Raw genomic sequence first — 16523 nt, 5'->3', positions numbered from 1 at the left:
GTAAAATAAAATTGTTTCAAATTCATTCATCCATCCTTCTAGACTGACGGAATATAAGGGACCCAGCACTGAGACACACATTTGCCATTATTTTCACTTTTATAATAAGTGTTCAAGGAATGGCGTTGCAACCCACCAGACATTAAAAACAATTAAAAAGCCAACTTATCAAACAACATCCTTACCCAAGCAAAACACTCATTACAATCACCAGGTGTTTTGTTCAAGTAAGATGTGCAGAAGCAGAGTTCCGTGTTGTATTTATGTTTCCTTATAATTAGAAACAGTAACAGCAGTAAGATGGGTGTTGGATGATTGTTTTGGCATGTTTGAAATGACATTGGCCTGAGGCAAAGTTCTGAGACAGAAGCACATAAGTGAGGCTGAACGCTTCTGTGCTATGTTAGAGATTAAAAGTTGTTTTAAGAAGTTTCCTTAGAGACACAAGAAAACAACTCTAAACTCAGTATTTAACAGTTCTTACACCAATGCTTTCCTAAACAATTAACAGGAGCAGGCGGACTGAGTACATGTGGGAACTCACTGTAATCTATGTTTGGAAGGGGATGGGAAATGATGGCATGTTCTAGAGTTGACTAGAGGACAACGATTCTGTTCTGCGGCAACTTTTGAGGTTTCAAATCTGGTTTTTGTTCTGCACTGGAACAAAAGCAAAACCTTTCAAGTTTTAGTGAAAATGGATTTGTGTCAAAATGTTTTCTGACCAAAACTGTGTGCGCATTTTGTGTGTCCCTATCCATCCTGCACTGGCCTAGGATTTGGGAGACCCAGTTTCAAGTCCCTGCTCTGCTTCAGAGTAGTTTTTAATCCTAGATCACTGAATAAGGCAGAGCAGAGACTTGAACATATATCTTTGGCCAGTGCCTTAACCACCAGGACCGCTCAGTCTCTCTCTCGCTCTGATGTAATTGTGTCAAAAGTGAAATATCTTCACAAAACATTTTAACTTTGATGAAACAGTATATTTCAATGAAATTTCATTTGATCGAAAATGTGACCAGCTCTAGCATGCTCACCCTATCCTGTAGCTGTGTCTACACTGTGCTGTTTTATTTTCTTCTTCTAAGAATGTCACATAATTTCTACCAGTGATTCACCTCTGGTGGGAATGCTAGTGTAGACAGGGCTCCAGGCAGCAGCTGGCATTTTAAGCACCATGTCATCTAATGCAGCTCACAGTAAGTATGACACAAAGGTTAAGACACTAGTGATCACTGGCATTTTATCTGCACTAACGCACTTGCTGTTGCTCTTACCAGGGGAGAAAACAGGAACAGAGAAATTCTTGGCAATAAAGCCCTGTATAGGTAAGGCCTTAATTCTAAGGATGATGGTGATCCTGAAAGGTGCTAAGCACTTCCTGAGAGGTAGTGAGTATCCTCAATTTCCACTAGAGTTAATGGGTAATCTACAACATTTTATTGTGTTTCAACATGATTGTGAGTTAGACAACGTGATGCTGGCCAATACTTAACAGTTAGTATAGACCAGGACAAAACTGTGCTTAACATCATGAACACCATTTGTCCTGGACTACAGTCATGGTCAGCATTGTGTCCTCTAACTCATAGATTCCAAAGCTCGAAGGGCAAATTGTGATCATCTAGTCTGACCTCCTGTATAGGTCAGGCCATAGAAGTTCCTCAAAATAATTCCTAGAGCGTATCTTTTAGAAAAACATCCAGTCTTGATTTTAAAACTTGCTAGTGATAGAGAGTCCACCATAACCATTGGTAAACTGTTCCAATGGTTAATTATTCTCACCATTAAAAAAATATACCCTTCTCTCAATTGTTTACAATCTTGTTCAAACATGGCAACGTTTTGTTGCAAGACAAGGACTACAGGAGTGGAGGGCACTCAAGAGCTGCTTAGCACTCCGTTTAGGATTAGAGTCTATACTTACACTGCAGTAACAACAATAAATGGGAAATAATTTCACTACTGAGTCATCTACTCTCGAAAGTGCAACCATAACAGGGTTCCACATCTTTGTAGTTTATAATAGAGGATTAAAGCTGGGCAAATACTGCAAAACATTTCCAGGAATATTTTTAAACACAAAATTACTTTGGCTATGCTTGTATCCCCCGTGTGTTTGCTTTCTAAAGATATTCTAGCAAATACGTTTACTGGCACAAATGTACACTGATATAATTCATTTGTATTGGAGCATATTTTTGAAAAAAATTCAAATTCACAACCAAAGCTTAATATCTGATTCTAAGTTACATTTATCCATTAAAGAAATAGAAACATACCATGTAACCTAAGTTTCCAAACACCGATTTTTAATTATTGAGTAGTTGCATTGAACTACTTCCAAAAAAGCTATAAAATCAACAATTTGGCAAATAATTTTGAATACAAAAAAATTACGATCCGTTCTAGGAAATTAATGAACAGAGGCAAAATCTGGTGGATACATTATTCTTTGCTAGTTAATTATTCACCAAGGTCTACGCTGGACGAAGAGTAACTATTTGATAACCAGTCTCTTCTCTCTCCATAATCCCCCAAATTGTAAGAACTGTACTAAATCTATTAGAATTCATATAAAATCACACTTATTTGAACTTCCACAATACTCTTCACCAAAAATATTTTCTCTACATAATTCAATTAAAGGATTTAGGAATTCATTAACACAAATGATACTTTTACAGTGCAGATGCAAACTGCAACAGCTATTACATTTTGTCCTTGTAAGAACTTAATTATTTTTTCTTGAAAGGAAGCCTCAGAATACTTAGAATTGTCATCTCCACATTTCATTTTATATTTTTTTTCTCAGCAACAGGACAGTTTAGCTCTCAGGCAATCCTGGTGTGACACACTGCACCCCATATACACCCACTTATGATGTGATAGTGTATCATTCATGTTTACCCTTATAGTGTAACTGTGTATTGTTTAATGCAAAGTATATCATGTAAGGTGTTTCTGGAATGCTCATGACATACTGAACATTATTGTTATAGTAGTATGTTTCTTGCAATGTCATATGGATGGTTATGGAGCTCTGCTATGTAATATTCCTAAATATGTATCTCACATGATTTGAGGCAGATCTAGGCAAACACTAAAAACAGAGAGGTAGTTGATGCCTCACTAAGGCATGCATAAAATAACCTAACTCTTCCAGGAACAATGGACTAGCTTAAGCATCTGATAAGGGGATTCTCATTGACTCAGGATGTGGAGAAGACCATGCAGGAATACTGTTGGTCACCTGACCCTGAAGGGGGGTGGTCAGGCCCCAGGAGGGGGCACAAGGACATGTTGAAAAGGGGGGACATTCTGGCTGCTAGCTCTCTCTTTCTCTTGCAACCTAGCTACGAACAACAGCAAGCAACTGAAGCATTGACCACATGGGATAGTCTGGGTTGGAGGCTGACCAACCAGCCTGTAGTGAGAACCATCTAAGACTTTAAGGTTGGTGAAAATGTTAAGCTTAGTTTAGAATTCAATTTGCCTTTTGTTTACTTTTGATTAAATCTGACATTTTTCTGTCTTATAATCACTTAAAATCTTTCTGTACTCAATAAACTTATTTGTTTGTTTTATCTAAAGCAGTGCATGCGGTTTGGGTGTGTGTAGAGACTTCATTTAAAGTGACAGAGCTGGTGCATATCAATTTCTTTGATAAACTGATGAACACATGAGCTTGCAGAGTCTAGACAGGCCCCAGGAGTGAGGGATTGGGGTGATGTCTATACACCAGTCCAGATTGCAGAGGGAAACGTCACACTTGGATCTAAAAATGTCTGGAATAACTGAAGTTTTTTTTAAAAATGAAAGTGATAGGAATATGTTCAAATTGTTCTTCAGAACATCACAATAATTAATATTTTATTTCTCTTATTTTGAACCAATGTTCAAAAGTTAATTAGTGTAGGCATATTATTTTTCTGTTTTGTATTTATTTATTATGTTATACACACTTGGCATTTCACAATATATAATCAAAGGGAAACAAATTAATTTTGTAAAGTAAGGTAAACACCCCGGGTAGAATAAATGTCTTCTTTTTAACACATTTTTCCTGTCATGTTAACAGATACTGACAATCAAAATGATGAAAATATTAGCAATATAAAGAAATTGAAACTAATAAAATACAATTGTACAACATCAGATAGTATTAAGATGTTAACCAGTCCAAAATTATGTCAGAATAAAATAGGCCTAATTTACTAAACAAAAACAATCAGTGCATAAATATGGAATTCATTTCTCTTGATGACAAAAGCAAACCAGTTTCAAGTTAGTAATAGAAGGCATTAGAGGACTTCCTCAGATGAAATGAAGCCATTAAAAATATAAAGTAAACCTTACTCACTCTAGAAGTGCTCATATCAATGGTATGAGCAAGGATTACTCACATGAACAAAGGCCAGAAGACTGGGCCTGAACTGTGTATAAAGATGATAAATTCAACAGTATATGCACCACAGAGCTATTGGCTGACTGCATATCAGACACAGAGACTCTTGTGTTAGTAAATGCAGAAAGGACGCAAAACTCAAAGCCAAACAATATAATAAACGAATACAGTACCTCCAACATATGATTAGTGAAAGGGAACACTGTACCGGGGGAGGGTTAGGGAAGAAAATTTTTTAAATGTAGGCAAGTATTTCATACTTACAAAAAATGCACAAACCTCAATGAAATTAAAAACCAAACATATAGAAGATGCTGAGATGACAACCCCTACTAGTAAAAGCAGAACCCAAAATGAAAAACAGAGGCTTAAGGCAGAATGTATATGCCCTAGTCGATGGGCTAGTCATCCTAGTAGTAGCCCGCTTAGATGAAATTTGTCCTCGGAAGGAAGGTAAACACTGTTGAATTAGTGGCATGGAGAACAATTTTAGGATGCAAAAAAATATACAGAAGTACGTGTATTAGAAATGTACAGAAATACATGCCTATGTCTCTTGGATTACTGACTGCAGTTGCATCAGCACCAATCTTACACAGTAATTGGACACTGGGCTCATATGCTGATGTTACTAAGAGCAGGATGGAGGCCTTAAAATACATCCCTGAAGTGTTGCTCAGTTTTTTCAAACAGCCATATCTTAAGTTTCTGTCAGCCTTTCCAATGTAAATTTTTAGGAGTCTATTTTCTGTGGGGGCATTCAGGAGCTTTTTGCTAGGTAGCTCTCATTAAAACTTACTGGAGATAACACAGAACATCACTCACATATTTCCAATAGTATTTTATAAATTGGTTACAAGTCACCACTCTGGGATGAAAAATAATAAAAGTATCAGTCTGGACGTGCTTTTTTGGGGGTGGAGTATGGGGTCAGGGGAAGAAGTGGGATATTTGAAAAAAGTTATACAAGACCTAAAACATACAGGTATTTTTTTAAAGCATTCTTGAACTTCTGAATCTTAAAAGTGGAAACGTCGCATGCAGTCTGCCAGCAATGTGTAAAGCATGTGCAAAGAAAACACAAAAAGACACTCCATTTAAAAGCAATTCTCTCTCTATACCTTACTTGCTTCTCCTTCCCCTTCTTATTACAAAAGTATTTCATTTACCTCTGCTACTTACTGGCACTAATGTGTATAAAAGAGCTTTATTCTTTTAGCAGAGCTATTAATACACTGACCTATCTAAGGACTTTTCCATGTTGCTGTTCTTCCACTTTCTGTATAAATTAGTCTACTTAAAAAGTAACACAGTAGCAGTATTATAACATTATTTAAATATTAATGCTGCAAAATAAAACAACAAATTATATTAAATCACAAATATTTTAAACTTTTTTTTTAAAGTGAATTAGTGCTCAGTTCACAGGTCGGGTTTGAAAAGCCCAAAGATGCAATTCTTTATTCACAAAGCATGATAAACATGGGCAGCAAACTTTCCCACATTCCCCAGGCAATTGGCTGTGCCTCAGCTGTGTTCTGGAAGGGCCGCCGTTAAGGGTGAGTTCAATCTTCATGCCCATTTATTCCTTGATCTCTCTATCAGAAATGTCAATGAAAGGAGCCATGAAGGCCTAGATCCTCACATGTATTTAGACTCCTAACTCCCATTGAAATCAATGGGGGTTAGACACTTAAATCCCTTTGTGGCTCTCACCCTAATGCCCTATGTAATGGTGGTTTTGTGATGTTGGCACCTGACCTGTAGGAACCAGGCTGAGACCATCAAACATTTTACATAGGTAATTAGACAGTGGACAGTTGGTAATGATTTGCAATCACAATCATAAAGCTATTATTTTTAATTTAGCTCAGTTCACTTCAAAACAATGCTCACAGTGCAAAAATCTGTCTTACTAAGCGGAAAGAAAAACTGGGGAGGCAGAGGGGTTGCATAGAGGATAACAGCTACTGAAGGAAGAGGAAGTGGACTGGCAGCTGCTTCACATATCCCTCCTAATTAGCCCTGACCTTTCTTTGGTCAATAACTCTACCCACAGCATCTTCCCAAAAGACTCTACTACAGCGAAGAATGGCGGCCTATACACCACTGTAACCAATGTTTGTAATGTAACAAATGACTGATTTCAGACGAGGTGAGGCAGCAAGCAAAGTTGACCTCGAGCAATGGCTATTCTGATTTATAGAAATGCCTCTTGTAAAAATTACAGGGAAACAAATATTAAAAATATATTATTGTCTCAAATGCCAAAATTGTCTCAAAACCCTATACTTTTCAAAATTCTCAAGGAAGCAGTAGTGGGTTTTTCAGGTAGACATACAAAGCACACACAGGTTTAAAAAAACCTCATATACAGAGATAAGGATTTCTATATTAAATCCTGGGTCTAAGTTTCATATTATATAGAGACACCAGGACCCACAAACAACATAATTATGGTAATTTTTAGCACACTACAGAGCAGTATATGGGAAAATTGGAATCAGTTACCAAATTGTTTTATGCATATTATCAGAAAGTATCTACTCATGCTAATCTATGCCAATAAAAAGTGCTGCTTCCCACCAAAAAAAAAAAAAAAAAAAAAAAAACCACCAAAAACCAAATCCTTGTAACAGAAACTTCTTGTAGGTTCAACAAGTGAGTCTGATTTCTGGGGACTTTTTAGACTGCAACTTTCTTAGGGCAGGTGTCATTGCCATCTTCTGTGTCCTGTTCAGCACATTTCTCTAGATTACAGATCTAGTGTTCTCATTCTGGTCTTTGAGATGCATCTTTTCTGATGCTCAGTGGGAGACGGCCACCTGCTTGAACCACAATGGGTGGAGAATAGTGGGGATTCCCAGGCCTTTGCTTGTACATACTTGACAAGAGGAAGGGTGAAGGGTACTTTAAGTCTCCTAAAGTATACACAGGGTATCTTTACCCATTCCCTTTAACCTCTTTCCTGGCTCCCGAGGAAGAAGATGGGCTGAAGGGAGAAGAGAAACTTATGTCCCACAAGGCCTTCTGGAAGGCAGAGATCAGCAGACTGATTGATAGATTTAGCTGGGATGAAAAAGGAGGTTCTCAGCCCCACAGAGTGCAGTCTCCCCTCCTTTTATGGTCCTGGGCTTACTGTGGTCAGATTGCCTGCTAAGAGAAGGTGGTCACAACTGAAGAAAGACCCTTCTTTGGGTAAGGGATGAGTTCAGGCAATAACCAGAGCAAAAGAAGCTAGCCATGAAAGGGACAATGCCATGTCCAGAGGCCTGTGACCCTTAAAAGATGTTACCACCATGATGCTCCACAGAGTAGCAGAGATCTCTTTCACTCATAAGGCAGAGACAGACTGGTGCAGGGGAACAGAGTGCAAACAAACTACCAATAAGGGCAGAGCTACCTGTATACAAGAAAGTGAGGATCAGTTCATTCCAGACTAGTAGGTTCCTTCTTGCAGAATAGAGCTTTGTGCAGAGATTTTTGTATGGTGACAGGGATGGAATCCTTCTCCCACAAGCTGCAAATACTAGTGGACCCGCTACGCAGCTACTACTGCAGCTTCAAGACAGCAGCAGCAGCAAACGCAGCTTCTATTTTGCTCCTTCATGGGATGAAGGGTATTTGACCAGTAGATTCTCATAGTAACGGATCTACTACTGGCCATATGTTCTCCCTTTGGCAGTAGAGCAATATGGTAAGAACCTCCTCATTCCCCACAAAGTGGAACTACAACACTTCTTCCCATTTGGTCTTCCATGGTCCTTCTCCATGATCTGACCACAAGATAACACAATTACTACATTTTACTGAGATCAAACAGCTAACTGTGGCTGTTTTAGAAGTAATTACTGAAATCGTTAAGCCCTTAGGATGCTGATTAAAAAACAAAACAAAACAATGAGGCAAGATTTTATGGAGCTGTTCTCCCTCTCCACACTCCATCAATAAAGAGAAATATCAATTGTTCTGGCAAATAGGTGGACATTTAGACACAAAGAAAGATGGGGAAAATAATACACTCTCTCTTCACCCTTAGTGACAAGATCAATATTTGTAATTTATGAGAATTCTTATTTCAATACAAATTAAAAGCTTAAATTTTATTATATTATTCACAGCAGAACAAGATGGCAGCATTTCAGAAAAGATGCATATTTAAAGAAAAAAGTAAATAACTCAAGAACTCTTAAGAGTGTGTTTTAATTAATTTAAGAACCTTGAAAAGGTCAAATAGCTGTAACATTTCTCTTAAAAATTGTAAAATGTATGGCAGAGTTGATGTTTATCTTTAATGATTCCCACCTTATAGAAGAACATATGATGCACATGCTCTCATGACAACAAACACAAGTACACAGTTGGTTTCGACACATTCAACTCAATGGTAAAGTTAGTGAAGTCCCAAAACCAACAACCTTCATTATGAAAATGTTTAATGTATTTAATATAGTATTTGCATGTGCATTAAAACAGGAACACTTTTTTGCATGATAATATGGAGCTGGAGTATATCTGAAAGCAAAGTTCTCAATGTTTGGGAAAAAGTAGTAATGAATACATATACCAATACATAGTACAAAACTACAAACCTTACGTATCGGAAGCAAGTGCCACATTTTATCTTACTTTAGTAGATTTAAAAATCCTGCAGAAGTGATCAGTTAATGTTTCTGATTGTAGGGACACAGTTAACTTAAAAATCACATGTATCTGGCTTTGCTATAGAAATCAAGGCTGTCAAACTGACAGATTAGAGGAAAAATTTCTAAGTTTTCAGGTTTCTTTACTTTGAGCATTTTACAGAAGTTTGCATAGTTACTTGGTTGCATGGATGTTTAACACAGCAACAGAGTCAGAAATACATTCTGGAATAGCTATTCATCTTTAAATTAACACCCTAATTTGTTCTAGAGTAGCTGTCATTTAGACAGGCCCCAAGGCATACTGATAAACCAACATGGGAAAGTCTGCACAAATGTTGACCAGGTTGACCCTGACTTGTCGATAAAGAGGAATTCCAGGTGTATTCCAGTCTCCAGATGTTTTGAAATGTTTTACAGTGGAAATGCTGACAGTGTTAACTATTTTGATGCAAGTGTGACAATATAATAGCAATTCCTAGATTGTTCTCAGTTGCTAGCTGGATGAAAACCTTTCTCAGATTGTATACCGAATTTCAATGTTTCAGAAATATTCTAAAATAAAAATCTGCTGAACAACTTTGAATAAGATGATCGATAATAAGAGGTAATATCAATTAAAATTGAGATTGTAGCCTATTTTTGCTTCTTTATGATGTATAAGGAAGGCCTGAAACTGTTTTTTCACTTTTTTACCTTAGAAATATCAGGAATGCCAAGTCTGGTCTGCCCTCTTTTTGCTGGAAGACTTCTTGGAGGTATTAAAAATGTGCTTCAGCCATTAATTAAAGGGCCAGGGTGTCAAACTGTAAACAAAGACATCCTTTTCCTCAATTATTTAAATTAAATACGTGTTAGCAAAACCAAAAGTTTTAAACAGTCTGAAAAAAATCACTTCCCTTTCATTAATTAGGTTTCACTTCATCAGAAAGTGTGACAACATAATCCAACAAGATCTCAGTCACTGCAGAGTGTTCCAGACAAAAACTGAAATTCAAACATAAGGGACAAGTAGAAAGAGATCCTTTAGTCTGAACAACAAAAACAAAACAAAAATCAATTCAGACCTTCGTTATACTTCATAATGAAGCAAAAATGACTGACACCCTCCCCTGAGCCTTTACACGGTATCTTTTAAATGATTTCAATGTGCAGAAGTAAGACTGTATTATTTGCCTACTTTAATGCTTTGGAAGGCATAAAATATACCACTTCATCTATATTAGACAAATCCAATTCTATTTACAATTAAAAACATAAGCCAAGAAGCATTTTTTAAAAGAAAAATAAAGATAAAAATTCATTTGCACCCTGAGGAGTGAAATTTCACAACAAAAAACAATACTTATTTTAAAAAAACAACATCTGTAAACGCCCATGGTCTGAAGCTGCTTTCACCTGTAACTGGGACATAAATGTTTAATTCTCATTTACAATGAATACACTGTAAATACATTACATTAAAATAAGTTTACATTATACATTGGACATTATAAAATACATTGTAAATACATTACATTAAAATAAGTTTAAAGAAAAAACTGTTGAAAGAAGTGAGCACGTCCAAAATAAAATGAGATCTTGCACAGAACTACTCTAGGGCAGACATCTGTAGGTTGAAGAGATGTCTAGATTGAAACATGTCTAAGTAGCTCCAGTATTCTGAAAGACAAACTGAATGGAGGCACCTAGTTGAAAATCATGTGGTGACATGTGGTTGTGAATGACAGACATCTGTGCACTTTTCTTTGGATTTGGAATTTTCTACAAGATTCTGTATACTTTAAATCAGAATAGAGATTTATAAAAGCAGAGAAATGTTCTTTAGTTATTTCATGAAATGATTTATAAAACACTGGCACTGGAATGAAGAGCTGAGAAACACTAATTTAGGTCCATGGAGGTCATTGGTTCATTGCTGCTTTGAGGCACTTCTCTTCCAGTGGACAGGTATTTACTGCATCAGTTTCAGTTTTCTTTGCTGATGATCTTCTATATAGTGATGGTCTTCTGCCACGCAAAAAGTTTTGCCTACTTTTCCAGTGGAGAAGAAGAAACATTGGACAGCATCTGCTATAAAGGTGATAATAATGGAGTTAATCCCAAATGAGAGACCCTGTTTGGTGGTCTGTGTTCACTAGTAGTGTCTCAAGAGGCGGGAGTTATGCAAATAATGAGTACATGCTGTAAATACCAATCCACAATAGCATTGGTGCCATCACGGAAGAGAGGATGTCCCATTCAGAGAAGTGCAAAAAGTAGAAGAAAACCATTCATTCATCAGCATCAGCATCTCTCTCCTCCAAAAACTTAACGGCAGCTAAGAGAGTTTAGATTACCAAAGATATTGTCTCTTTGGAGAAAAAATAAACATCTCAGAATAAATTAGTATGTAGCCAAATCACATTGCCCTTGGTTCACAAACCCAACGTTTTCATCATGATTTTACTGAACACCAAATATTTGTTTTTAAACTTGATAGTAGGTATGTATTCAATATAAGGAAGTGTTTCTAATACATTATCCTGAGTAATATTTTTATGGTATTTCACATGAAAGGCAGATGTGCCACAAGTCAACACACCTTGACATAATAGACATTTGAAATGAAAATTGCTTTTGGGTTTTCTATGCCTTATCAGTTATGACAATAAGTATCTGACACAAATTTTATATCCAGTACAGGAAGAGGCAGGTAATTTTCTTTCTGTTTAGTTTCTGCTATAAACTCATGTTGTGGGTTTTTGTATTTATCTGTTGTATCATTTAAGCTGGACTGTAAAACATTGCTGCATTTCATCCATTTGAAGGGAAAAAACTCTTAGCAAACACATCAGAGTTTTAAAATAGATACCAGTCACCATCAACAAAAGGAGAGAAAAAAGTGGCTTTTCAGTCTAGTCTGATCTTACACTAGCTTAAACAATTTTACAAACAGCACATTTCAGGCCAGATCACAAGGTCTTATGCTACAGGTCAAAATTAAGAGACTACAACCTATAAAACAAAAAAGCTCCCATCATTTCTCTACTGCTAAATGTTCAAACTTGACTTTCACCTGGATTTTAATGTATCTTTTTATACACAATTTTCTTTAAAAGGGTATTGAGAATATTTTTTTTCCATCTTCCATAATTTAAGCCATATATGTGGCTATTTAACAAACATGCAGTGCCACCAGTTAACAAAGGGTAAAATAACTACTAAGTACAGGATTATAAGAGCTCCCCACCAAATACATAGTATGTACTCATTTCGTGAATATAGTTAACACTTTCCCTCTATTTTATAGAAGATTTTAATTTTTTGAAGAAAAATATAATCACAAATTCACAGGAAACAACACTGTCAAATGAATTCCATAGCAGCATATGTAGTGAGTCACTGAGTGAAACTCTTTTTTATGAACACATTAGGAAAGCTGGCATTCAGTTCTAGGACAACTCTATTATCAATTTGTGAACAGAAGGACACATCAAGTAAAGAAAGATCTTTACAAGACTCCAGCAATTTTCTTAAAGATGCAGGGGTTACCATTCTTGTCCCTGTTTAAAAACAAAAAAGAAAAGATAAACTTTAAAAAGTTAATGTGAACTGAACCTTTGTTAAAGATGTCCGTCCGTATATGTTGTGGCAAGATATCATCTACACCTTACCCCTCATTTAAAGTTTATTTTACTACATTTATTTTGACAACATTTCAAATGAAGGGTTCTTTTCATGAAAAGTTTTTGCACACTTCTGACCATAGAAAATCTGTGGGACTACCATGGCTTAACTTCTGTAGAAAAAGTCCACAACTTTCTTCTTGCTCAGGAAAAACTCCAAGATTTCAATGGGAACTCTACCTGAGTAACTGACTGCAGCATCTGACCCTAAATTGCAAAAGCAAGATGGCTTTTCCCCACAATCTGGGAGCCTGGATTCTGTGCTCTGACATCACCACCTTCCAATGAGTTTGTAGCAAAAGGTCGTGCCTAGCCCATGTTCTTACACCCTGGACCCCTTCACTGACTGTCATATAATGCTGCAACAAATGCACACTATTAAGAGCAGTCTAATGCTAACCGAAGTCAATAGGATTTATTGACTTCAGTGGGAGGTGGATTAGGGTCATAGAGAATATGGTTGTTAACACACATCAGGATTCTCAAAGAACTGCAAACCTTTCCTACATACATTTTTTATGGCTAAAAAAGTCACTTTAGTGAATAAGCTCCACCAACAGATGACTGTGGGAGAAGAGATATGACATCTTCTATGCTTTTAACATTACCTGTGCAGTGTACAATTAGGAATGTTTCTCCAAAAATATTTTTTTAAAGGATATTTAGAGCACACAGCTTTTATCCTTTTTCCCTCATAGAAGGTTTATCTTATGTTACTTACCTATACAGGGGGTCCAAGATTTTGAGGGTGGTGGGTGTAGGGGGAGGGCAGGGGTTTGGGATTTTAGTTTGGGCCCATCTCTATTTACTAGAGTTTCGTTACTTCAATTATTTGCCCATTGCTCAGTGCAAATGCACAGCAGGTGTCTTAAAATCTGTCATTTTACTTTGTTGTTCAGTTTGTTCCCTGGCAGAATTATCTGGCATTGGCTCAGTAGAGTGCCTGAAAGCAATAATTGTTCAGTGGGACAATTTTGTTCCTCAGTTGTAAATCAGCATTCCCATATATATGGGAAAATATATATATATCCAATCCACCAATCCTGCCAACTGTTGGGAAGACCCATGCACAGTAGCTGTCAAAGAGGCAACTCAAGAAAATTCTTGAAGCCCAAAATTCTATGGCAGGGGACACTACGACACACTCCCATGAAATGTTTTAAAAGCTTAAATGAAAAACATCTGCCTCTAACTATTTAATACAAAAATATAAGACTGGCCATACTGGGTCAGACCAGTATATTGTCTTCCGACAGTGGCCAGTGCCAGGTGCTTCAGAGGGAATGAACAGAACAGGTAATCTTCAAGTGATCCAGTCCGTTGGCCATTCCCAGCCTATGGCAAACAGCAATCCCTGCTTATCCTGGCTAATAGCTATTGATGGACCTATCCTCCATGAACTTATATAGTTCTTTTTTGAACCCCATTATAGTCTTGGCCTTCATAACATCCTCTGGGGCAAGGAGTTCCATAGGTTGACTGTGTGTTGTGTGAATAAATACTTCCTTTTGTTTGTATTAAACCTGCTGCCTATTAATTTCATTTGGTGACCCCTGGTTTTTGTGTTATGAGAAGGAGTAAGGCTTGGTCTACACTTACCCCGGCGATTTGGTGGCAGTCGATGGGAGTTATGCAAACTACGCCGAAAACTTGTGTAATTCCCGTTGACTGCTGTGCTTCTCTTCTGCGCACCATCTTCACTGCACTGCGCCGACAGGAACCGCATTCCCGTCAACGCAGTGCTACGCCACTTGCGGGAGTGGATTAACAGCATTGACTTCTGGATCAACTGAGTGAGTCTTCACTGACTGCTTAGTTGATCTAGATAAGTCAATCTGACGGCGGCGACTTGCTGCCATCAGTATAGACATAGCCTTAATAACACTTCCTTATTTACTTTCTCCACCCCAATCATATCCCCCCTTAGTCATCTCTCTTCCAAGCTGAAAAGTCCAGTCTTATTGATCTCTTCTTATATGGAAATTTTTCTATACCCCTAATCATTTTAGTTGCCCTTTTCTGTACCTTTTCCAATTCCAATATATCTTTATAAAGAGGTAATATGATATTTTCTGTTTTATTATCTATCCCTTTCCTAATGACTCCCAACATTGTTAGCTTCTTTGACTGCTGCTGCACATTGAGTCAATGTTTTCAGAGAATGATCCACAGTGACTCCAAGATCTCTTTATTGAGCGGTAACAGCTAATTTAGACTATCTTTTTATATGTATAGTTGGGATTATGTTTTCCAATGTGCACTACTTTGTCTTTAATGACACTGAATTTCATCTGCCATTTTGTTGCGCAGTCACCCAGTTTTGTGAGATCCCTTTGTAACTGTTTGTAGTCTGCTTTGGACTCTAAACCAGCAAGGATACATTAGCAATAATTTTAGAGAGCGCACAAAGACCAGTTAATATACAAAGAGACCTGTGTCCTATGCAACGTTAGATTTAAGTCATGTAGCACAGACCCTGGAATTATCTGGCACTTCTCCGACAAACGCTCTCACCTCACTCCCCAGTCCAGTCCAATTAGAATAGTATTCCTTGTTATTTATTTTATATTCAATTCAATTTACTCTACACTGCTCTCAAATTTAAATATGTTGCAGATTTCTATATTTAAAGTGATCAACTATGTTGAAGCTGCCAGGGGAAATCTGAAGATTTTGACAGCTGGGTAGGGGACAGTTGGGGCTTTTGGCAACTAGTTTTGGTAACTAGGAGGGAGTTGATTATTTTGGCACTAAAGAGGGATAATTCAGCTTTTCTTTATCACCTCTTTTTGTGCAGGGCAAAGGTGGATGTAAATTTTGGGGAGCACGGTTTGCCAGGAACCTTTGGTAGTAAATAGTTGCCATGCTGCATCCTGTCTCAGTATCTGACAATACATACAACAATGAAATATAAACACACTAGTTTGAGGCTTCTGTTAAAATAATCAGCAATGTTGACATTCAAACTGTTAATTGACTTCAGAGTTAACAGTGAGATGAATGAGAGCAGTTCACATCTCTCAGAGTTATCATTTCAGTCTGTGGGCAGACTCGGGCAGACAACACTATTGCTGTGACCGAAAATACCCCTATATTCACACCCTATTCACTACTGTAAGAATCTCTGTACAAAATATACCTTGTGAGGTATCATCTGAAAACTAATAACTTATTGGTTAATAATATCATGGTGAAATGTATGTTGTAGCATTGTATGTAAAGTTATGAAATCCCCCCGTATGATGATCTTAGCACATGTTCAAAACCACACAGATCTGCCCAGGAGAAAGTATCCTGAATGAAGAAATGTGTATTTACCTCAATTTGCATAAAAGCAGTAAACAGGGTCCTCAACAAAACAGAGAGAGCAGACAAAGCAGGAGACAAAGCAAATTTGCATTTCAGCAAACACAGGTGAGAAAGAAGAACATGGAGCCTCCTTTGACAACAGACTCCATGTCACCTTCTTTCTGTTTGAATAAACTTTGCTTTGAGGGGTAACCTTCAGAAGAATCCACTTCAAAGTCAACTGGACTATAAAAGAAAGGGACAGAAAACCCCAAGTTCTCTCTCTCTCGGTCATCTAAGATGACAGAGGAACCAGCCTTTTGACTTTAGGGGCAGATCCTGATCTAAGAATTTGGTCAGGCACATTGCTCTGAACATGTGGTAAGGATTTTTACTTTGAACCAAGTCTAGCTTAAGTTTTAGTTACTAGGAAGCATTTTATCTTTATTTTTCTTGTAATCATTTTTGATCCTATACTTGTACTCACTTAAAACCTATATCTTTGTAGTTAAATAA

At 37.2% G+C, this 16523-nt stretch overlaps 1 protein-coding gene across 6 annotated transcripts in view; it reads right to left on the bottom strand.

Moving 5' to 3' along the window:
* Positions 1–3924: 3924 nt before the first annotated feature.
* The window catches only part of FBXL4 (F-box and leucine rich repeat protein 4), a 110448-nt gene continuing 97849 nt past the window's right edge, over positions 3925–16523 (bottom strand). For all 6 annotated transcript variants that reach the window (XM_067530064.1, XM_067530060.1, XM_067530061.1 and 3 more), the window contains one exon: positions 3925–12596. In XM_067530064.1, coding sequence (XP_067386165.1) covers positions 12433–12596 — 164 coding nt within the window. In that variant the 3' untranslated portion in view covers positions 3925–12432. The remainder of the gene's footprint in view (positions 12597–16523) is intronic.

This window comes from Emydura macquarii, unplaced genomic scaffold (assembly GCF_026122565.2).
Source record: "Emydura macquarii macquarii isolate MOO-44397 ecotype Brisbane River unplaced genomic scaffold, CSIRO-AGI_Emac_v2 contig_3019, whole genome shotgun sequence".
Taxonomy (NCBI): Eukaryota; Metazoa; Chordata; order Testudines; family Chelidae; genus Emydura; species Emydura macquarii.
Note: the sequence above shows the minus strand (reverse complement) of the source record. Positions and strands in the feature narration are given on the sequence as shown.